The sequence below is a fragment of the Neltuma alba genome, unplaced genomic scaffold (genome assembly GCF_004799145.2).
Source record: "Neltuma alba isolate B1F8T4 unplaced genomic scaffold, ASM479914v2 tig00006309_pilon, whole genome shotgun sequence".
In the NCBI taxonomy this organism is placed as follows: Eukaryota; Viridiplantae; Streptophyta; class Magnoliopsida; order Fabales; family Fabaceae; genus Neltuma; species Neltuma alba.
The window spans coordinates 1,557-26,856 of NW_021634416.1; the positions used below are offsets into that span (position 1 = coordinate 1,557).

Sequence of the window (25,300 nt, forward strand, 5' to 3'; positions counted from 1 at the left end):
AGTCTGGCTTCATCAGATCTCAACAATATGCAATAATAGGCTATCTGGATTTTGCTTCCACCTTGTTTTCTGCTGTGAAGGTTGTTATGAACGCAGAAAGCATATTGCGTTTCTTCTTCCGCACGTGGATGGTGAGAGTTGTTTATAGCATCACAGTATAGCGAAGTAACTGATTCAGAATAATGTGGATTTCATTTTTGTTGGTATCTGTATGGGCTTCTTGTAAATAAAGAGTGTCCAAGTTTGTTCCTCCTCACATGGACCATCCTTGTATATTGAAAAAACATGATTGGATCACTCAAAAAGAAAGGAAAAAAAAAACATGATTGCAATTTCAGACAAAGATAACATAGGAGAGACTACGATGCAGAATGCCTCTTAAATTGATAAATAACGAGAAAACATGATACAGAATGCCCTGGCTTATAAGTATGCATAGGGGCATTGTTGAAAATTATATCTGATGCCTTTATATTTCTAATTTTTGTCTTTCTTTTTGGAGTAGGAGTACAGTGGTAGCTCTTTTTCCTGTGACATTAATTCCCCAGTAATTATACATTATCGGTCTCTCAAAAAATTAATTTACAATTAAATACAAGAAATAATGATGAGCCTTAAGCAATAGCATACTGTGGGGTGAGCCAGCATGCCTAATTCACCATAAACTGTGCAATTTACGTGGTGTTTTAAACAACTGTTGGACCCTTCAGTCCCAACGGAAAAATAAAAAAAACTACTATTGGACCCTGTCAGCCTGTCACTCAGAATTCAATGAGCGCACTCAATTAAAATGACAAAATGGGATCAACGAGAATTAAGTTCAGTAGAAGGGACTAATTTTTACAATTTAGCGAATCAAGGTTCAATTTTAAATTTTTACTAGAAGAAATACTCATATTTAGTGTCTGATAATATCTTAAATAGAATTTTTTCCAGGATATCTATTGTATGCTCAGTGAAATAAAATGACAAGATGGGACAAAATGCAGCCAATAAGCAGATATTCCAGACAAAAATAAATCTTTAGAATCAGAAGTAGGTGGAGGAGGTTGAACTTTTAACTGTTATTCAACGATTGATCTCTAGTTAGGTGAAAGAATAAAGAGAGTCCCTTGAAACAGTTGGGCTTCATCAGAATTCTGAGGGCTTTGCTGTTTTTACAGTCATATATTCCTTGCGCTTGCAGTGATTTGATATTCTTTTTAACAAGATAAGTGTGAATTTTATGAGAAGTAAATAAGGAGACAACCTTAGAACTTCTATACGAGGTAAATGGAGTGAATTATAATTAAAACTTGTCGACAGAAGAGAGGACACAGAAACAATGTGGTAAATTATTGCATCTTTTCATTGCAGAAGCAGGAAAATTGACACTAAAATATCTCTAATACAATCAAAGACTCACTCGGCCAAAGCTAAAATATAGCACCAAACAATTGCTTCTTACCTCCCCCCCCCCCCTCTCCCAAAAAAACCCAAAAGAAAAAAAACCTAACCAAAAAGTAAAAATGTAAAGTAAGAAACTACTACAATACTAATGGCGGGTAGTATAAAGATTCCACCACTTCCACTTTACTCACTATTTCTTTTACCTTTTTACCCCCATAACCTAAAAAATCCCTCGCTTCACAACTTCCAATAAGAATGGGTGGAAGGCACCCACAATTAGGTACCCCCACCATGACACGATGATGACGATGAAGAGCCCCTTTAAAATAAGCCCTTCTCATGGTAGCATACTATTTTAATACCCTAGTATACTAAGTCATACTAACACTTGAACAGGAATATGTAATATATGTGATATATATATATATATATGTAATGTCTAGCGGAATTGGGCGCCAGTGTAGGTTTGGCCAAAGGACCAGTTGGGAGGGGCAACATTGTAGGACACCACAAAGCGGCCATCACTGGTGGTGACCTTGAAGGAGAGGGCTTGGCCATTGAGATAGTTGTTGCTTTGCCAGTTCTGGCCCCAGTTTCTTGACATTGGCATCCACCTAGTTCTTGACCCTTTGATGGCCACACTGTGCACATCACCAGCGCCACCAACGTTTGTGATGAGGACCAGGTTGAAATAGGAGTGGCCATTGATTGTAAACCTTATGCCTCCCCTTCTTCTGCAGGGTACCCTGCACAAACCAACCCATTGAAAAATATACAGTAAGTTATCAAAAGGGTCAAGTACAATTTCTAACCACTTGGTTCAAGTAATAAATTTCAGAGACTTTAACAGACAAAAGAGAGTTAATTGTAGAGTTTGTCTCGCTTAGTAGTTGGACAAAGAAATGAAACACCCTAGTTCAACTTGACAAAGAGACTTGGGGCCCAGCCAACGTGATAATATTTGAATTGTCAAATTGCAATTGTAGGAATCGTATTGCCATTTATAGATGAAGATGATTATCAAGTTCGTTGGGCGAACGTTTTCCTTAAGTTTTCTGGTTTAACATTCTTGACTGAAGAAGCAGACAGTGAACGCTAAAAGAAACTTAGCATCTTGTAAGGTAAGGGATCTAAATTTGAAGAGAAAAGGCAATTTACCTTCTGTAAGCCACAGGAACTATGCCGGCTCTGTATTGAGCAATGCGGAGGAAGACAGGCTGAGCGAGATCAAAATGTTGGAGAGGAGGGTTACACCAGCCTCCTGCATTATTGGGCAAGGCATTGTTTGGTGGGCAGAAATTGGTAGCTGTGACCACTGTGGAACCTGGCAGGCACCATCTTCTGTCATTCACACACCTGATCTCATAGCATGACCCACAGCTCAGCCCATTGTTGAACAGAGCCGTGCTCAGAGCAGCTGTGTTCGTTCCATACCCTTGGCTGTATAGATTCCCATACCCACAAGCCCCACCTGCACCATTCATCATCATCCCCATCAAGGTTAGCCAAATGGGTTTGCTCCAACATACTTCAAATAAACTCTCACATTTTGAGGTAAATGGATGCTTTTATGTAAATAGTGCGTTTGGGACAAAAGTCAAACACATATCAGACACTAATAGATGCATAAATTGCATACCCATTGTGCCTGATGCATCACCACCTCCATAGAAGGTGGCATGAGCATTAATCCACCCTCCACCATAGCCATGAGCCGAGGAGAGCATGGAGAGAAAACCCATCAAGAGCAACCCAATGACAGCCATTTTTTTTCCTGAACATACACAAAGAAAGAATCATTAGTCTGAGACTTTCTTCTTAAACATAAGCAAACTCTAATCTGCTAAAAATGTGATCTGTGGACTTCAAAAGATGATGCGGAAAGGGAATTACTTTGTTGTTGATGCGTCAGAGGAGGAAGTTTTAGCTAGAAGGAGGGAAATGAGAGAGAGATGAGTGTGGGGGAATGAAGGTGGGTGCGACCGAATTTATAGACGGAAGGGATAGCCCACAGTTACTTCAACAATAACTAACGCTTTTAATAACTGTTGGGACCAAATACCCTTATGGGGTGTTAAGTTGTAAGGCTACCAACTGTTCATTAAAAGTGAAAATTGGAAGAAGAGCCCTATCTTAAGGTTCAAAATGTGTTCTTGGGGCGAGAAAGCGCGTGGTTTTTGTAGCTTTCAAAAGGAAAATCTGCAAAATCTAAGTGGGGCAACCCTGTTTTTCACTCCTGATGGTAAACACCATAATAACAAACTGCCAAGACCACATGCAAATATGCACCATCGCCTAATTTCTTCTCCCCTCTTTTTTCCAGCTTCATACGCTTTTTCTTTTCTGTCGTTTCTTCTTCTTCTTCTTCTTCTCTTTTTTGCCGCTGAGAATTTGGGATCATTCAATATTGTTATGTTGATATTATGTACTCATTGTGTTAAATAGATTAACAAATTAGTGTCATTAGACACCAACATTTATTTTTACTTATTTATCTTCTCAACTGGTCACTCTCTCTTCTTCTTCTTCTTCTTTTTTCTTGGGTTAAATCTACAACCAACTCTTCTTAAAATTAATTTTAGATTTAAAGTTCACTTCTTTTGATTTGATTTGAAATAAGTACATAAGGACATCAGTAGAAGGAGCCAGGTTTTCTTGATCAGTAACAGATTTTTTATGTTCTACTGTTATTTTTTAGAAAAAAATTAAATTAATTAGATGTTAATTTGAGTTGTGTAAATTTTATTCTATTGTGGACTTCAATATTATTGTCATTTTAATAGATTTATCAAGAAATAATAAAATAGAAAAATTATACTCCTCCGGTCCTTAATATAGGACCCAATTCTTGAGTTGGTTTTGGTCCTAAATATAAGACTTATTTATCATATTTATCAATTTTTTCTAAATTACCCTTATGGACACTCCTTTAACCATAATCAAATAAAAGAGAAATAGGAGGTGTTAAGAAAGATGATTATGGTATTTTAGGAAAAACATGTCACATTTCTTATAATTAACTAACTTACCAAACTTTCTTAATCTAATCAAATTTGTTAAATAGGTCTTATATTAAGGACCGGAAGAGTATTAATTACGGATAAACATTTAAATTTATCATCAATGGGTCAGTAAAAAACTACTACCTTTTGTCCTTAGTACAAGAGTTTGTTTAACTTTTATTTTAATACTAAATATAAGATTTTAATCCTCTTTGTCTCTTATATTTATCTATTTTTTCTCAAGGTAGTCCTTATAATAATGGTAAATCTAGCCATTACACTTGATTAATAAAGATATTTCAGGAAAGACAACTCCTATTTATTATAAATAACTAACTTAATTATTTTTTGATCTATTTAAATTAGTTATCTACTTCTTATATTAAAGATCAGGAGTCGCATGTACCCAAAGATTCAATATGTCTATTCATTCTTTTTAATTTTTTTAAATTAATTATATTCTCTTTGACGCTTTTCATTAAATTCCTGCATCGATTTAACAGCATCAATTTCGTTTAAATTTAACAGCTTTTATTTTGTAGTTGTTCTGTTTTTTTTTTTTTGGTCTGTAGTTTTGTGTTGTAGGTCTTTGAGTTTGTAACTTTTTTGTTTTCGGTGTGACTTTTCTCAGAGTCTTTTGTTTTCTGGAGTTTGCATTTTTTTCCTTTTTCAATACAAATTTTCTTTGGCAAAAAAGAATATCATTATGAATGTCAATTATGAAATATGATTCCATTTATTTTTTATGAGGGATTTATATCACGAAATATGAGTACTTATGTGGTGAGGTTCTGGGAGCTTTCCCTTGCCCATCATTTATATTTAGCTATTTTAATTTATTTGCAGCCTTAATTCCTCCTCAGTTTCCAATCTCCATAATATTCTGTCCCTCTTCTCAACAAGCACTAATCATATAAACCTAAGTTACAAATAAAATCCAACATATTAACTTCTTACTTATAAGAGAAACTTACACGGAGACAATTTACTAATTTTAGGATTAATATCATTGTTAATTCTTAGAGTTTAATTATTGAAAGCATCTGTATTATTTATTAAACTTATATCAAATTCTTATAAAACTATAAAGATTAAAACCATCAACAATATCAACCTATGAGAATTAACAATGATAACATTAACCTCTTTTTTTTCACATGGACTTGGATACAAATATCTGAAGTATGGGGGGATAAAAGACAGATAGGGTCAAATAAGGGTGGGGATCCTTCTTGTTCAAAAAAAAAAAAAATTGAAGTGTTGGAGGACAAGTGAAACATCACAAGTACTGTGAGTGTATGACTGTGGATGACATTCATTATTACCAAAGTACATTGGAATGGGACCTTCAACCTCCAGGCCTTCACATGGCTGATGCCAGATTTCCTCCTCCCTTGCACTCATTTCCATGAACCTTCCTATTTCTTTTCATTTCATTCGTTTCCTTCTCAAAACTTGTGATAAAAGACTCATCTCTCTTTAGAGATTAGTAGCTTGTTTATATATATATATGTGCCATATAAGCACTTTCACATGAACAGAAACAAAATTTTTCTTATATGCTTATCTCATATTGAGTAGATTACGATTGAAAAATTGTTTCTGAAGACTCCGATCTTCATTTCAAATAAGTCCTAATTTTGTTTCATTTGTTAAAAGTGTTGAAAAATCAAACTTCCAATAATTTATTTATGAGAAATGAGAACCCCTACTAAACATGATCATGTTAAGATGATGAGCTAGAAAAACATGTATACATATAGTTTGTTTAGGTTTAGCTAAATGAATGGAATAAAAATTTTAATTTGAAGAGGAAAATGGTGAGGACATGAAGGAACCCCACCAAGAGGAAGAGGCCATGTGTGGGAGCATTAATTGAGTTTCTGTCTTGGAAGCGCAATATCTTTCACCCCAGCTGGAACAACTTGATTTCCTGTCTACCTTATCCTCTTAATTAAAGTCTCACTATTAATTAAGTTTAAATAAATCCATAAATCCTTTTTTATGGATGCCATCGTCCTGCAAAACGATAAGTATCTTTTTTATAAACCGCGATTCTCGCCATTAGTGTTTTTCAATCATCATTTTAGTTATTATATATGACTTGGGGACTCGTGAACTGCTAAATTCATCCCCTTTTTTTTTCACATCTCTTGTTATACATTTAAGGGATATCTAGAAAGCATGAATACGTTGCAAATTTTTTGCATAGGAAGTCCTTAATTAACACTAGAATTTTTTAAGGGGGACTTTTCACTAATTTTTTTAATATTTTATATGCCCGTTTTATCAATAAGAATTGACATATAATAAATCTAATTCCATTTAACTCATTGTTTTGTTGAGGCTTTGTAGGCAACTAATATCAAATATTCCTCCTGTTCTAAATATAAAACTCTTTTTGAAGTGTAATTTACACTACAAAAAAGATTTTATATTTAGGACCGAAAAGTATCTTCTTGAAAGCTTTTTTCCCCCTAAGTATGAGGTCTCCCTCGAAAGTATGATAAGTGCGTGAATTATGATAAAAAAAAAAAAGATTATTGTATCGTTCTTAAGTTGGATCACTTCAATATAATTGAGCAGAAATAATTTAAATTAGTTTTTACTTTTTTTTAGTTGAGTGTTTAAAATTTTATCTATTTTTCATTAAAAAAATTGAAGGCAATTAAAATTAATGAGTTTGGAATCTAAAAGTTAAGAAATAAATAAGCCAATTAATTTAATACATGATGCTTTTTCGTAAGTATCCCTCGAATGATATCAGGATAGGGCACTAAACCAGAAAGAATCTGAGATCTTTTATTTCTCATATTTCAAACAACATCAAGAATAAATAATATGTTTTTAAAAAATGATAATAAATTCATATACAAGCTTTGATAAGAAGATCGAGGTCGAAGCAATATTTTTTTAAAAAAAATTATTATTACTATTATTCTGTGTCATTTTGGTCTTGAATTGAAAGCGATTTGAGAGAGTCCTTTAGCGGCGCTAAGGCAGCAATTGCACATGGAGCAAGTTCGTCTGTTTGCTTTGAGTTGATGTTTATTGTTCAAAATCAAGTTGGATTCTAATTCTCTGTATTAATTGTCCTCTTGAATTTTTCTCATGCAGACAGATTTTCACAAGTTGAGCCACTGTAGTAGCCGAATTATCGAAATTTTAAATAGTAAAATAAGAATTTTATTTGACTTATATGAATATATTATTTTACTCTTCATTTTTTTTGCCAGCTATTTTACTATTTATTTATTATTATTTAGATTGTTATTTTCTTGAAAAGGATATATATATAAAATAAAGGTAAAATTGTAAAGTTTTAAATTTTAAGATAGGGTTAATGAAATTTAATATTTTTTTACGTATAAAACATGTTGAAAATGACTTCTAGATAAGACTAAATAAGTAAATTATTCAGTAAAATCCTAAATGTAAGAGTTAACTGGAAAATTCATTTTAATTATAAATGTAACACCTTGATTTTCATTGTCTTCATATTTATATTTTTTCCCCAAACAACCCATTTGTTACTTACACATATTTAAAAGTAATTTTTAATATAAATAATTAAAAGTAATGATATTTTTAAGAAACTAATTCATTTTTTTGTGAAAAATTAATTTTAACTAATTTTTTAATATGTATGTGCGTAAATTAGTTATGGAGTTCTTAAATTTTGATCGAGTAGTGTACTATTAGTTTCCCAAAAACTTATAATAATTATATTATATGTCAACCACTCTCACATTTTGGGCTAAACCAAATCCTATTATATTTGATAAAAATGTACATTTAATCTTCTGATTTTATATAAAATTTCAATTTTGGTTTTTTTTTAAATTTTAAGAAGTATTTTTTTTAAAATATTCTAACCCCTTATACCATCAATCTCAAGTAATTATTCTTTAACAATTTTTTAAATTAATCTTAATTGTTAGTATTTTAGAGCTCTAGTTAACATTTAAAATTTTAATACCAACATTTTTTTAACAATATTAGCTTTAAAGAACTGAAAAAAAAAACACTTTATAAAATCAGGAAACCAAAACAAAACCTCATGTGAAATTAAAAGATTAAAAATAATCTACTTTTCTCATATACTTTCAACTCTAAGTAAGGGTGAGTTGTTTGCTGAGACTTGGAATTTAAATCTTCCTAGTTATATGTCTCACCTTCAATTTGTTTGGGTAGATGGGTTAGTTTTAAAAAAAGAAATAAAAAAAATGGTAATTTAGTGGATTAGGTTTTGGATAGGATTGTTAGCTAACTTCAGTTGTATTGGGTATGCTTCGCTTTCTATTGATGAATTTGTATACGTAGTCTTTGTATGTGGGACTACATATTTGTGGCGTTACTAACTAGCTTCCCATAAACGAACTCCCAGTTGTAAAAATATGGGAAAAAATTTGTCTTGTTCTGACTAATTTTTCTTTCAAATTTATGTTATGAAAAGATGAGACCTGTTGACGCTTCTATGGTTGAGTTGAAATTGCTTCCATTTCGCATTCAGTTATGATTAAAACCAGGAAAAATCCTAAAAAAATAATTGTTAAATTTTAAAATTTCAAATCAGTATTGGTTATTACACTAATTAAAAAAATGACTATACTTAAAAAGCAAATGACAACATATTTTTATAGTAATTCTTGATTTAGAATTTTAAAATTCAACAATCATTTTTTTTTGGATTTTCCCTTAAAACAAACTTCCTTTATTTTTTTTCTTTTTAAAATTCTTTATTTATTTTTCTATTTAAGCCTCTAATTTATATACTATTTAATTATGATGCTCCACATTTAATGCAATATATTCATATCCCAATTAAGATACTATTCAACTTCAAAATTAATTAATAATTTCTTCATTTGAGCCCCTAATTGAAATTTCATTTATTTATAATGTTTCCCATTTAATTCAATATGTTATTTAAATCTTATTAATTGAATATATTTGAATCTAATAATATCATATTTGACCTATTTTTGAATGAATTGGGTATTACAAGTTTTTAAAAATATAATTAATTGATTGATTTATTTATTTACTTGGAGGCTATCTAGACTGGCACTTTACAAGCTCTAAAGCTTTAGAATCCACTTTTTTATCTTTAAAATTTCTAATTTTTTTAAGTATTCTTATTGATTATAGAAATTAGATGGTAAAGGAAATTTCATCAAGAATAATTACAACACACCTAATTATAAAGAGTATTCTAAGAAAACCTACATATATTTATTATAAATAATTAACTAAACTATCAATCCAAAAAAAAACTTAACTACTCTTCTTGTTCTAAATATAATATGAGATATAGTTAACTAATTTGAGTAGATTAATAATATTATTTAAATTAGTTAATATGATATGTTTCTTTTAAAGCATCTTAATCATCTTCCTCAATTTTTTTCTTCTTCTTCGATGTGATTATTGTTGAAAGAATATTAAATGAGAAAAGATTAAGAATTGATTTATAACTGATCAAGTTAGAAATTGAGATATTAATCATAATCGAGTTAAAAATTAGAGGATTAAGAGATTAATGTATTCATTATTTTAATTCTAATAAAATATATTAAAAATAATTTATAAATAAGATAAAAACTTACATCATTTAAAGTTTGATGCGTTAGTTAACATGTAAAATGATGACATGGTAACGGCCATTAACTACTTTGCCGTTTAAGGGCGTCACCCTCAGGCTGTCTTCCTTTTTCTACATGTCGATTATGATCGAATACTTTGAACGGTTCGTGAATGCAGTCAATCTTAACCGTCCATCTGCCATCGTTGTTGACGTGTCAGACTGAGATGACGTCCAGTAAAGACTCTGAATAAATGTTGCATCATTATTCGTAATTTTTTTAAAAAGGAAAACAAAATTAACTTCACCTCAACGATTAATCGTTAATCAAATCAGTGTAGTCACATTCATAGTTAATTTTGCAACTTGATTTGACATACTTTTTTTTTTTTAATAAAATAACATATTGATTTGATATGCTTTCTAATTAAAAAGTGACATGTGTGTGTATATGCATATATGTTGCATCTTGATTTGTAATTTAAAAAAAAAAAAGGAATGTTGTTGAAAATTTTCATTGTAATATACTACCTCCTGTTCTAATTATAAAAGCTAATTGATTAATTTGAAGAGATTAAAAAAATAAGTTAAGTTAGTTATTTGTGATAAATATGTATTGTTTTTCTGAAAATATCTTGCTAATCAAATGTGTTGGCTAGAACTATCATTATTAGAATGACTATCTTAGAAAAAAAAAATGCATAAATATTAGAGACAAAATGGATCGGGTTCTTATATTTAGGACCAAAATAAAAGTCAAACGAGATCTTATATTAAAGATCGGAGGTAGTACTACCTTATATCCTTAATATAAAATCTAGTTGACTAATTTAGAGTCATTAAAAAATAATTAATTTTATTATTTATAATAAATATGTGTTATTTTTCTTAGAGTATTCTTGCTAATTATGTATATTAGTTAAAGCTATTATTTGATAGAATATTTAATATATACAACTATTATAATGACTATTTTTTAAAAAAATAGATAAATGTAAAAGACAAAGTAGATTTGAATATTATATTTAGGACTAAATTAAAAGTCAAACTAGCTTTTATATCAAGAATTGAGAGTAATATATTGTCTAAAAATACCTCAAGACTCAACTTTTTAAGTGGATGTAAGTTATCTTCAATTATTTGGAAATATTTTTTTTTAATTGTACAACATATTTTTAGTTTTGAGCAAATTTCTAAAGATAGATTACTTGTAATTATATAACTGAAAAAGAAAATTGTGCTTGCTAAAAGTATAGTGCAATTAGGTCTTTAAACAAGCTGCGGATACTTTGTTACGATAAATTTTAAAAATCAGCAATTTTCCCAAGAAACAAGCTTCACTTCAAAAATTAAAAATATAAAACGAAAATTAGGCAGATTGATCGTTAATTTAGGAACTTGATTAGACGTACTAATCAAATCATGTAATAAGAAAAGCTCACACGCACACACGTATACATAAGATTAGATTCGAACAATGTGGGCCAATCAATCAAGATCATGATGAATAAAATTTAAAAAAGTGACTGTGTGTGTGTGTGTGTGGAAAGCGGAGAATTTAATTAAGTGTGGATTTGATTTTGAAGGAAGGAGGCTTACAGCTCAAAATGAGTTTTTTGGGAGGCGACGTCCGTGGAAACTTTGGTCCAGCCCTACATCAATTGAACTTGACCTTTTTCATTAAACTCTTGTGGAAAAAATTGCTTTAATCAATTAATCAATAAATAATAATACAACAATTAACCGAATCATATTAATAAAAAACTGATTAAAATTAGATAAAATCAATAAATATGTAAAAATTGTAGTATGTTTTTAAATACCCTTATTTATGTAAAAGAATAATTACTATCCAAACAATTTACCTTGTTAATAAATATAATGATATTAATATAAATAATTAAATAGAGTCTCTTATAAATAATTTATTCTCAAAGACAATTGATTAATTAGACAGAAAAAAAAAAGGAGTGATTCTAAAGATACTAGTTAATTACTGGGCGGGAGTTTCTTTAGGACCCCCCACATGCAGATGTCGTTAGAAGGTACCATAACATAGACATGTGGCTGATATGACGTAAAAGGCCCCTCTTAAGGACTTCATGCTTCCAGCTCCTCGATTTTAATTCAGGGTGTGTTTGGATGAAACCAAACCGTGGTTTGAAAAAGTGATTCTGGAGAATAGATTCTGGGGAAAATAGATTTTGTGAAGAATAGATTTTGTAAAAAAGTGATTCTGAGAAGTGAGAGTGTTTGGATAGTTGTTATCAGAAGCACTTTTTATATATACAAATTACTAAAAAAAGACATAAGTTAATATGATAATTACAGAAAAAATAGATTTTATGATATATTTTAATTTGAAGGAATAGAATTGTTAATAATATGTTTTTTACCAACATAAGTAATAATACATAAGATAATATAATTAATAAATAATTAATGTGTATATATATTTATAAAATATAAGATTAAATATATTTATAAAAAATATGTTTATAAAAAAAATAACAAGATACATATCATATAGGCCCTCACACTCTCTCTTTTTTCTCCAAAAGCAAAAAAATTTTACTTTTTCCAAAACCATGGTTTTGACCCAAAACCATGGTTTTGGTTTTTGGAGGGGGTGTTTGGGTAGATTATTCCCCAAACCATGGTTTGGGTCCCCAAACCATGGTTTGGGTCCCCAAACCATGGTTTGGGATGTCACCCAAACACTCCCTCAATCTTCAATCCATTGCAATTTAATTTGATAATTGTCTTTTACCTGTGGCTCAATAATAATATAATTAATCAATATATATAGGAAGTTTATCATAAATATAAAATTTTAATTTATTTTATCTCTTATATTTATTTATTTTTCTCACAGTACTCCTTGTAGAATAGTTGTACATGATAGTTTTAACTAATACACATGATTAGTAAGGGTATTCTATAAAAAAACAACAACAACTATTTATTATAAATACAATATTTTAAAAAAATTTCAATCTACTTAAATCAGTCAACTAGCTCTTATATTAAGAACCGAGTACAGTAATGTATTTTATAAGCCATGAATAATTTTACATTATTATTTAGACTTTATATCTTGAGATATAAAAAAGATCCGTTAAGTACCACTCTCATTGTTCTTAATGGATTTGTTTTTAAATATTAAATCTCATTAATTTATATTGCGTCTCATATTTATTAGTTTTAAAATCAATTTATCTCACATTTATTATAATTAATTAATTTTTTTAATTTATTCAGATTAGTTAGGTGTTTTTGATATTAAAGACCAAAAAAACTAATACTCTTTTGATCCTTAATATAAGATTTAATTGTTAAATTAATTTTGGTCCTAAATATAAAATTTATTACTTATATTTATCAATTTTTTCTAAATTACTCATATGGATACTCCCTCAACCATAATCAAGTAAGTGAAGGAGGGAGAATATTAAGAAAAATGATTATGGTACTTTAGAAAAAAAATATGTCATATTTTTATAATTAAATAACTTATCCAAGTTCTTTAATCTAATCAAATTAGTTAAATATATCTTATATTAAAAAACGGAGGAGTACATGAGTAAATAAAACTGACTTTGTGCTTGACATCTCACACTACCACGCGCAAAAAAAAAAGATGATTTGTAGATATATTTCTCAGTATTTATTGAGCAAGGCCATTTTATTCTTTGTGAACCACTATAATCCAACTCACATTTTTTTATAAAAATTTTGTTGAACGCAAAACTTTAAGTAATACTCTTTCTAATTCTTCATATGAAAGCTAATTAATCAAGTTAGATAGGTTATTAAAATTAAGTAAACTAGTGTATTATAATAAAATGTAATCTGATCCTCTCTTAAAATACTATTATATAACATTAGATTATATAAATCAATTCATAAATTACATAAATTAATCTGAAAAAAATAAATATAAGAATAAATTGGGACTTTTTTCATATTTAGTGCCAAACTCAACCAGTAGGGAATAATAACTAATAAATACAAATTTTAATTATGTGATGTTGGAGTGATCACTAATCAGTAGTGGAACTGGAATATTATGACATGCAATTATATAATAATATTATTTTCACTTTAAAATATATGGTGATGCATCATGCTCCATCGAAATTATCATATAATATATGTGGGGATATGACTCTTGTGATTAATTAAAATTGGAGTTATTTACTTATTTATTAACGCTTTTCTAAGGAAGGTAAGTAAAAGGCATTTGCCGACAGTCAGTAGTCATAAGCTCATAATTAACAAATTATGGACACTGCTCATTAGGACTGATCCTCTGCCCAATGCGACTGGGTATTTCGTTTTTATTTGAAAAATCAAATTCTCACGGCAATCAATCGTGCATTGGATCTTGTTTTTCTTCAAATTTTATATTGGTATTGCCACAAATTATGGATCGATATAATGGCAAATCCTACTTACTCCCAATAAAGGAAATAAAGGATTTTTAAATAAGATTATCTAAGCTGGATTTGGTCGAAATAAAAAATGGGAGGAGAGAATACTATTTAAAAACATTTAAAAAATAATAAAAATGTACTATTTTTAGGAATTTTCCGTCCTCATTTTTTTTTTCCAGGTTGAGGTGCAATTTTGTCCTAAAAAGCTTCTACGTGAAAGTTGTGGGTATTCAGAAATTTTTATTCAATCAATATCATCCCTAAAGTATGATTACAGTTAATATTAGTTTTTTAACGGTTATTTTTTTAAACGATTAGGATAATCTTGCTCCATTTTTAATTAGCTTGTTCAGAGTAATATTAATCTAACAAAAACTTTCAAATACTTGCAACTTATGTGCATAAACTTATCAGGACAGAAATAGATCTTAATCCTTCTTTTTCTGTACTTTTCTTCCCATTTCAACGTCTAAGGGTTTGTACATCAAATCTTCAGATATTGTTAGGCTTAATTAGAAAATAAAAACAGCTCTTATAATGTATGTGATGTGATGTGATGTTAATACAAGAATTACATAGTACTCCTCCGGTCCTTAATATAAGACCCATTTAACTAATTTGATTAGATTAAGGAAGTTAGGTAAGTTAGTTAATTATAAGAAAAGTGAGACATTTTTCCTAAAACACCATAATCATTTTTCTTAATACCCCATCTCCTTCTTTTACTTGATTATGGTTGAAGGAGTATTCATATGGGTAATTTAGAGAAAATTGATAAATATAAGAAAGGGGTCTTATATTTAGGACCAAACCCAACTTGAGAATTGGGTCCTATATTAAGGACCGGAGGAGTACTTAATTATTTTGGATATACATATTAAGAAAGTGAGACAAAGTAACTAATTATAATAAATAGTTCAGATTTCATACTTTATAAAATTGTTATTATAACATTACATAAATAGGAGAAAGAAGATGGACATCTGCTTTTTAAAATATTAAATCTGAACCGTCTAGTATTTGATTCAACGGTAGAGATGAGATTTTAAGAAAAAAAGGGAAAAAAAAAAAGATTATGAGAGGATTCAAACCCGTTGAAAAAGTGTGACAAACTCTCAACATATTAATTATATAATAATGATTTTAACTGCCCCTTTCTAATTTGACGAATTAGTTAAAAACAAAGTAGTATTCATGTGTATAAAAGAAAAAAACGTACGTCCATACTGGGAAACAACTAACTACAATTAAAAAAAAAAAACTCTGAAACACTACATTTGTCTTTTTTTCCCAGTCAAAAAACACAAATGCAGAGTTAACACGCACAGAAATATATTCCCTCTGATCCTATCTATGAGCTTTAAATTTAAAAAGAGGTATTATCTATTTTATAAACTTTAATTTAGGATTTATCTATATATTTAACACTTTTTTTAATTTTATCCTTAATTATTTATTCTGCACTTCATTTATTGTAAGAATATATTTGAAAACGAAACTATATTTTTAATTTATTTATTATTTTTAACTAATCTTAATTGCTTTTTGGTTATCTTTAAATTAATTATTTGAATCTTATAATAAAAATTGAAAGGAGTAATTAACAATATAAGATAAATAATTTGAGAAAATGACATGCAACTTATATTGTGATGAAGAGATAAATAACATTAAATGCGGTGATTGGGAAACAGTTAGGCTTGGGCGCGGAACCGTATATTTCCCTATCAATAAAGTCACGCCTGTACAAGTGACACATCACATTTTTCAACGCCAATGTAAGCCAAAAAGTCCAATTCTTTATTAATGTTCTCTTGAATTTAAATCATTATTAATTAAGATACGCATCCATCTTTGATTTCCAAATCCCCATCCCATATCATTTAATTTACTCTTCTTCACATTTTCCTCCACCCAACAATACTAAATAAATTTAATACTATATTAGTATAATTTTTTTGGGATTCAAATATACTCGTACTATTATTACTAGTAGTAGTAATACTGTATTTCATGAAATCACCTTTTTTTTTAAAAAAATAAAATTGAGAGGTAGTTGTCAACTATTGAAATCGAACTTACAAAAAAAGAAGGGAAAAAAAGAATTTACATGTTATTAGATTATAAAGTCAGTTATTCTGAGAAATTACTTTTTATCTTGGCTAAAATAATGGGGTTTTTATTTTAACAAAATCAATTATGAAACTTGTATTCAATTTTGATGTCCATGACACGTAACTGACCACGACACCTGCCGTCACTGATGAGCTTTGTATCAAAATTTTTATAATTAATTTATATCCCTTTAATTTACCCTAATGCCATATATACAAAATTTATTGGTATAAAAAAGACAATATCATTATATTTTTTAAAAATTATGAAAATCTATACTTTTCTTTTATAGGGGACAAATAAAAAGCACACATAGATAAATTAACACACAAAACACAGGTTTAGTTGTGCGACCTTCCTCCAAAGAAGGGGTTGATGCCATTAAGCCCCATAACTCATAAGGTATACTTCTCTAATTCTATAGTAGAGAGAGAAGGCTTTTTTAGTTCTATTTATAGGGCGTTAAGAAATTTTTTTATATCAATATATAATTTTACCTTTTATTTATTGTGTTGATTTTGTTTACGTGAAATATAATGTACTACCTCTGATTTTAATTATAAGAGTTGATTGACTAATTTGAAGAGATTAAAGAAAAAAGTTAAGTTAGTTATTTATAATAAATAAGTGTTGTCTTTCCTAAAATTAATATCCTTGCTAATCAAGGTATTAGCTATAACTACTATTGTTAAAAAGACTATCTTAAAAAAAAACATAAATATTAGAGACAAAATGGATTGGAGCCTTATATTTATGACCAAAATAAAAGTCAAACAAGGTCTTATATTAAGGACTGAAAGTAGTATATTAAATAGGATAAATTTGAAAAGTCGTTAAATTTTAAACGAGAGTTAATGAAATTTAAGATTTTTCTTAATCCGTGTAAAACATGTTGGAAGTGATTTAAAAATATAACCAAAGGAGTATTTATTTTTAATTCAAACTTTCTACCCGGAGTATAAGAATTTGTTAGCAAAAACAAAAAAGGAGTATAAGAATTTACCTAGTTTATAAATTTATTTTATTCACGATATATACGTATTTATCTCTCTCTGTGTGTGTTTTTTTCCGACACAATTTTAAATACCCTTTTTAATAAGAACAAATGTTGAAAATTTTATTTATTTAATACATTTATTAGTACCCTATGCCGCAATGATATTGTACATAAGATTATAAGTGAATTAGATACAAGATGTGAGTACTGAGTATGTAAGCTCCTTAGGGACAATGATATGGACATTAGCAAGACAATAACTTGTATTGTCTGCCCTAATCAGCTAATGATCACGCGTGGCCAGCATCCAATCAGTCCTCTAATAAACATTTTTCATTATTATAAAATCCAAAGAATCTGATCATTGTGATTATTGTCCTTACACATGCCTCTGACTCCCATTGCCATTCACTTTATTCCAACTAACTGTGTTCTCTAACATGTACCGGTTTTGATGAGTTTTCGAGACTTAGCTAACATAAATTGTTGGTGTATTAAAAAAAAAAAACTGTGTTTTTTATTCTGCTTCTCATTCTCCCTTAAGATTTTTCCTTTTTGTATTTTTTCAACAATGCTCATTTATCTTTAATCTATATGAATCTGATTTAACTGTGGCATCTAAGAAAACAGTGTTTCACACCTAAATATGATACATAGTTTTTTTTTCAGTCCATATCCCCCTTTTTTATAAGAAGAAAAATATAACATTAGATGTTTTATAATATATAATTCAACATCATATATTTTAAAATATTTATTCAAAATGACCTTATTTAACGAGTTTTTTCATCCATTAATAAATGATCTTTCTAAAATAGCCCTTTTTAACAGGGGACAAATTAGGAAAGGTAAAAAACTTCATACAAAGAGACATGCTCCTTGGCCCGTGAGTTTTTGACAACTGCTTACTTTTAAAGATGAAAAGCCATTACTACATTAATTATAATAAGTTACGTTTTTTGGCCGGAATTATAATAAATTATTAATTGCTTATAAAGTTTCATTATTATTAATCAATAAATTATTTTGATTTTCGATAAACACTTAGCTATTTAGTTTCATTATTATTAATCAATAAAATTATTTTGATTTTCGATAAACACTTAGCTATTCAAATTAAAATAACAAAAAAACCACCGGCCGTTTGGCCTAGTGGTATGAGTGCATGTGTGGGGTGTGTGCGTGCGGGTTCGATCCCGCCCTTTGTAACCAAAAAAAATAAAATAACAAAACAAAAGAGAAAATAAGTTTGAATATATGAAATTTCAATTCAGGTAGTTAATACTTTAAAATGAAGTGAGACCTAAACTGACATTTTGAAATATTATGAAATTATCCATATACGCTTTTATGACCAAAAAAATTATTAAACTTGTCATTTTTAATTCAGTACTTATCGTTGTTAAGTCAACACTTGTCATCTTTAGTTCATAACTTGTTAATTAATTAACTAGCTAAAATAATAGAAAACCAAAAAAGTTATGAAACTTAACAATTTTTAATTTAATACTCGTTATTGTCTATTCAGCACTTGTCATTTTCAGTTCACAACTTGTTAACCAACTAACTAAAATAATGGAGAACTAAAAAATTTATGAAACTTGTCATTCTTAATTCAACACTTATCATCTCTAATTTTATTAATGTCATTCATGTCACAAAAGAGCACATATAGGTAATTTTACAATATTTCTAAAATATCAATTCAGGCGTCACTTTTTTTATTGTCATTTTCAAGTGTCATCTGTCAAAATTGAAATTTTATGTATTCAGATTTTTTTAGAGATTTTTCCTATAAAATACAACAGTATAATTAAATGTTATTAAATGTTAATATTTTAAAAATAGGACATATAATCATGTGTGATTAGAGAATTTAACATAATAGATATGAGAAACTTGATGTAAGTATTATTCCTTTTGTAATATATAATTTTATTTTTTCATTTAACAAACAGATTTTTTGGCCAGGGTATTTAACAAACAAATGACGATATATAATTAAAGAATAAATATTGAATTTTCAAAGCTATGTCTTATCTTGGTATTGAATATGCAATCGCTAATTTATTATACAAAGGTCAATCAATTACTAAGAGATTATGTAATCCAGACTATTTAATAACTTCTTAATATGATTATTCCAAAATGAAAGAATTTATGTGAAAACTGAAAAGTGATTATGCGCAAATGCAGGGTAACTTTCAAGGTCAGCAAACTGAAATTTCAATCATTTTCAAAGAGAAACGTCAAAAACGTACAAAACTCTTTCTTTCGCCCTTTTACGCAGACACGTGACAATGCTGATGGTTACGTATCACATGTTGTTGTCTATTTCACTCAATTTTTGACCGTTTGTCTTTAGTGCCCTCCTCCCGTGTTTTTTATTAATTACTTTTAACATCTTTTACATAAAAAAAATTTTAAACTTTATTTACTATAATTTACAATTTAATAATTTTTATTTTTTATTTAATATATATTATACTCTATGAAAAGAAATTCAACACAATAATAAATGAAAGGTAAAATTATATATTTATATGAAAAATTTCTTTTACTATCCTATAAATAAAACAAAAGGAGTATATATATAATTATAAGAGTAACTTAAATTTAATAATAGAAATAATCTGAATTTAAAATTCCTCTCAAAATGAAAGACACAGTGACACCAAAAAACAAAATGAATTTGCTTATACAAAAAACTTCTTTCCATTTAATTCTCTTTGTTTATTTATTTTTTCCTTACCCCACAAGTAGTTCACAGCAATCTTTTAGTTTGGATCTAACTCTGGAATTTTAATAAAAATATACACTAACTTCAAATCCGAAGCAATTAGTTCTTTGGCACATGATAACGCTTTGGATGATAATATTTGAGTGTTCTAAAAGAAGTGGTGGGAAAAAACAGGGAAGGAAAAGTAAGTGAAATGACTTGAACTGTAATTAAGAATAAAATATTACTCTTCCGGTTTTAAATATAAAACCCTGGTTTTATATTTAGAACCGGAGAAGAAGTACTTTAAATCAATTTCATGCACCTCTGTTAACTATTACAACATCACAAGATGTGACATATATGAGAATATATGTATAAAAGACATGATAAAAAAAGCTCAAAAAAGAAAAACTTTCGTCTGGTTATCTGATCGTGTATATTTATATATGTATGTTTGTATGTATAAAGTGAATTGTTTGTGTTTCTTTGCTCAGCAAATCCAAATATATCTGACTTATAACTATTCCCACCACTAACAAGTTCGCATATATACACAAAAGAGCTAGTGCTCATCCACAGCAAAAGATGCAAACATCCTTTTCACTGTTACTATAGGGAGTACAGCTTTGAACCACACAACGCATAAGGATCAATCAATCACCAACCACATTATCTTCTCACTAATCATAACAAAAACCAAAAAGGGAGATGAGATTATGATCGACAATTCGACTCAAACTTCAAATTAACAAGATATTTATGACTAATTAACTTGATACTATATTGATTAGTTTAGAAGAGTGTGTGATTCGACAGGACAGACTTAGCTTGAAGTATTAAATGAAGGCATGTGATGATGATGAGCAAAAGAATGAGTGGGAAAGCTGAGGAGTGAGCACTAAGCAATAAGTTAGGTTGCTATGTAATAGCTAAAGAAATTTTAGAAAAAGCTTAGCAATAGGCATATCTTTTTGAACAATACCACGTGTAGAAGAAGAAAACATGTTCATGCCTTGGTGGCTTTTGATTCAGATGTCCCTCCATTTACAAGTGAGAAAGCAATTCAGGGACTTTCCCACCGTCACATGGAGGCTCACATGCCCTCCATTTAATGCTCTATGTATAGTGCACGAGTAGACTCCGGACTAGTGATCTTTCAATATTGTGCATTACACCAGAAATTAAACATATGAGATCATGAATTTCATATGCAGATTTCAATGTGACAGCTCAATGAAGAAGAAGGAGAAGGAGAAGGAGAAGGAGAAGGTTCCTCCGTTTCTTACTTTCATTTATTTTGCTTTTGCAGCACACTAACAGTACCATGGAATTTAAGACTACCTGTGGCAGATCATTGGAATTGGGAATATCCAGTCAATTAAACAAACAACTTGCATGCACTGCAAATTGTAGCGAAAGCGTGAACGTAATGATGGATACTTACATCACCCACGTTCTGATGATATAAAAAGATAAACATGTACTAAGCGTGAACAGATTTTCAGTTATTATTTTTACTAACTACACTAAATTCCATCATCATATTTATTTTTACCATTTTTTCTATTACACCATCAAAATTTTCAAACCCATAGGGTAACTAATAAAAAGAACTAAATACACCTAAAACATGTCCTGCGTATCATACTGGCATGTTGGAAACTTGAAATGTCAGGTGTACATGAGTGGATTTGATGAGGTATAAGGGAGTAGAGGAATCCTGCATTACAGAGAATTGGATTGAAGAAGAGGTATTTAAATGCAAAGACCCATAAACTCACAAACTTAATATTTTGAATTAAGATGTAATATGGAGTCGAGGAGAGAAATGCGTAAAACAGAATTAGTACACCCATCCTTTGCTCAATCCATGTCGGTCCTTTTCATTTAATGTTTCATATGCTTCATATATGTAAAACAAGTTGCTTTCTTAAAATTGAATGGCAATAAGCCAGCAACAAAGAGACAAGCGGTCACTAGCACAATTGAAAGATCTTACCCTGCTAGCCGAAAACCTTTATTTCAGAGGGGATTATGTGTCTGTCACAATATATGATCATCATTGGGGTAAATGGGCATTGGAAAGAACATGGGTGGCTAACAGCTAATATAGGTAAAAGAGAACCCTAGCTAAGTGTGATATATAGCGGAGAAAGAAGAAATTAAATTGAATTAGCACACAAGACAATTCAGAAACCAAACCTGTGTATAATGTTCAAGGGCCTACTGTTGAATACGGTGTCCGGAGCAATGGAAACAGGCTAACAGAGCACATGGGAAGGGAGGAGAAAGGGCCCTTTCAAGTATAGGGTGTTGGGTGATAGATGGGGTCCTGTATTAATATGGTGAGCGTAAAATTGAGGTACAACGCCTGGTCCAGAAATGGACTTAGGTCGGTTCCTTCTGCCTCAGGATCCACTTGGACTCCACCTATACCATTCAGATTTTTTGGTAGGTTTTGCTGTGATCTAACAGTACGGTAGTGGAAATTACTATTAAGTAGCCAAAGTACCCATCTTTTAAACTACAACTACTTTAGTTTATATATTATTATGGCGGATGCTGTAGAATGAACATTTTTCCCTGTGATCGTGAATAAAAAATAGTATTGGAAAAGAGATGTTTCCTGTTGAATATTTTGTGTTAGAAATTGAAAGAGAAAACGTTTTCCCCTTCCTAGTTCCTCCTACCAAACACCTAGGAAACGATACTTGCTATTTTGTCGGTCCAGGCTTGTTCCCAAATGGAGGCCTACGAAGGGAAACCCAACGTTGGTTAGGCCTCATTGGCTATGGACCATGCCTTATATCATACCCTTGAAAACTAACGAGTCACACATTCACATTCACACTTTCACATTCTTTTCTTTTTTTAAAAAAAAAAAATCCAAAGGGAAATATGCTAACAGTTTTAAGTTATAAACACATGCAACGAGATCAAACATGCGGCCTCTATTTGTAGTAGAGTATTCATATTTCTAGACTACAAAATCATTGGCATCACACTCCTGCTTTCCCGAGATATTGATAAATCAATACTCTTCCTGTCCTTAATATAAGACATATTTAACTAATTTGATTAGATTAAGGAAGTTAGGTAAGTTAGTTAATTATAAAAAATATGATATGCTTCTCCTAAAACACTACAATAATCTTTCTTAATATCTTTCCCCCCATTTATTTGATTATGGTCGAGAGAATATCTATAGAGGTCATTTAAAAAAAATTAATAAATATGATAAATAAATCTTATATTTATGATCAAAATTAACTTAATGATTAGGTTTTATGTTAAAATAAGGGGAGTATAATTTATCACTTGTATTATATGAGGGCAGACCGGAAGGGAGCCAGAGATACCTAGTTTGGTCATATCTGTAAACAACAAATTATGACGAATAAACGTATAAACACAACGAAATAAGTTGTTCTCTCACAAGGGTAATTTACATATGCGTTACTTTCTTCGCATTTAACATCTGGAACCGGGGAATCGGTGGTCATTAACTCTAGAGCGCTTTTGCAACCTTACATGTCATGTAGAATATAGATTGTGTGTGTGAAGATGACCACGCATGATGCAATAATCGCTCAATTCAAATTTGCCAAAATTAGAACAGGTTTGAAATCTTGACTAAATTTCATTCTGAAAGCAAAAGCAGTAGACGATTACACTCTTTCAACTTTCCAAGACACATTCACCAGATCAATATGGTACATACAAAACCATCACAGGGTTATGAACCACCTCTACTATAATTTCACTTTTGAGCTAAAGTAGCACCATTGTTAGCTTGTGAACTTCCAAGTTTCAAATTTCGGAGACCTTTTCTGATCACTTGCTCATGCTTGGGCCTGCTTTTGCATTTGAGTAACCAACTGCTTCCTGATCAGCTGAGCTTCCACCGAACAAATGTGAAGAATATGATTCGCTTTTCTTCACCTTGCCGGGAAATTCCTTGCTTGAATTACCCTTCAAAGAAAGATTCTTTTTTATGCGATTCCGATTTAGTAAGAACATCGTGTTGCGTGGTGGTGCATGCAAGGCCCCTTCAACACAATCACCCACCTGCGCACAGCCCCAAGGTCTTGAGTGTCCGTCCTCATAAAACGGCCTAATCCTAGGAAAACCATTCTTCAAATTCAGAGGACCCCGTTGATCAGGTGAACTTTCTGTCACTCGGCTACAGAGAGGGCAAGGGGGGTCATTTTTCCGCAAATTTGGAGTCGCCTGCTCCAAACATTCTGCATGGAAGACATGGCGACAAGGAAGAACCCCAGTTGTAGGCATGTCTCTGCTTCTCACAATTCGTCGGGAACTCCAAGGTGATCTCTGTGACAGAAGCCTCTCACACAAACTGCATCTGAATCCATCATTATGAGGGCGAGCTGGTGTTTCAGATTCAAAAGACACAGTAGCATCTGCAAAATCAAGACTGCTGCTGGCACTACTACATTGCTGAGAATCTCCGAGTGAAGTGGAAGCACCAGCCTCAGAGAAACCTGTAACTGCAGGGTCAAAGGCTTCCCTTGTATAAGTAAGGTCAGGAAAGGACAAAGGATGAATGGGTTTAGAGATAAAAGACTGGTGGCGAGAAAAATTCTGCTGGGCCAGTAAGTGTGATTTTGCAAATAACTCAGATTCACTACTCTCTGACCGGGATGAAGTAGAGCCCCAACTATCTGGATTTTCTGATGTTCCCTGCATGAATGTTAATTCATTTTAAGCCAATTACTTCAGAGGCATGTGTTGATTAAATGCCAAGAGAACATTCTTTTTGTTATATATAACAGTCCTTATGTGAAAATGTTACCTCCTTGGTTGATGCAAAAAATATACGGCCTGAATCTGTTCAGTGAAAATGAGAAGGAAGTAGTTCAGTAAGGTATCAGTGATAGCAGCACTATAAAAATACTAGAAAGCACAAGAAACTAAGTCCAAAGGATATTCTCCAAGGTACAGGGGACACTAAAATGCTATCAGCAATTTTTTTATGTTAAGAGTAGAGATTTTTAAATTATAATATGAAGAAACCATATTTGTAACCCATTTTTT

General features: G+C 30.3%; 2 protein-coding genes across 2 annotated transcripts; both read right to left on the reverse strand.

Moving 5' to 3' along the window:
• Positions 1–1,325: 1,325 nt before the first annotated feature.
• LOC114750063 (expansin-A10-like) lies at positions 1,326–3,376 on the reverse strand. The gene is made up of 4 exons (XM_028938605.1): positions 3,283–3,376; positions 3,029–3,163; positions 2,548–2,860; positions 1,326–2,135 (listed from the first exon to the last, which is right to left on the reverse strand). Exons 2-4 carry the CDS (start codon positions 3,153–3,155, stop codon positions 1,829–1,831), a joined length of 747 nt encoding a protein of 248 aa, XP_028794438.1. The 5' UTR covers positions 3,156–3,163; positions 3,283–3,376; the 3' UTR covers positions 1,326–1,828.
• Positions 3,377–24,079: 20,703 nt separating this feature from the next.
• On the reverse strand, positions 24,080–25,093 carry LOC114750064 (uncharacterized; the record flags this gene model as incomplete). The annotated part of the gene is made up of 2 exons (XM_028938606.1): positions 24,080–24,946; positions 25,059–25,093. Coding segments are annotated over 2 exons (902 nt in total), but the record flags the coding sequence as incomplete, so codon positions are not given.
• Between the last annotated feature and the right edge of the window lie 207 nt (positions 25,094–25,300).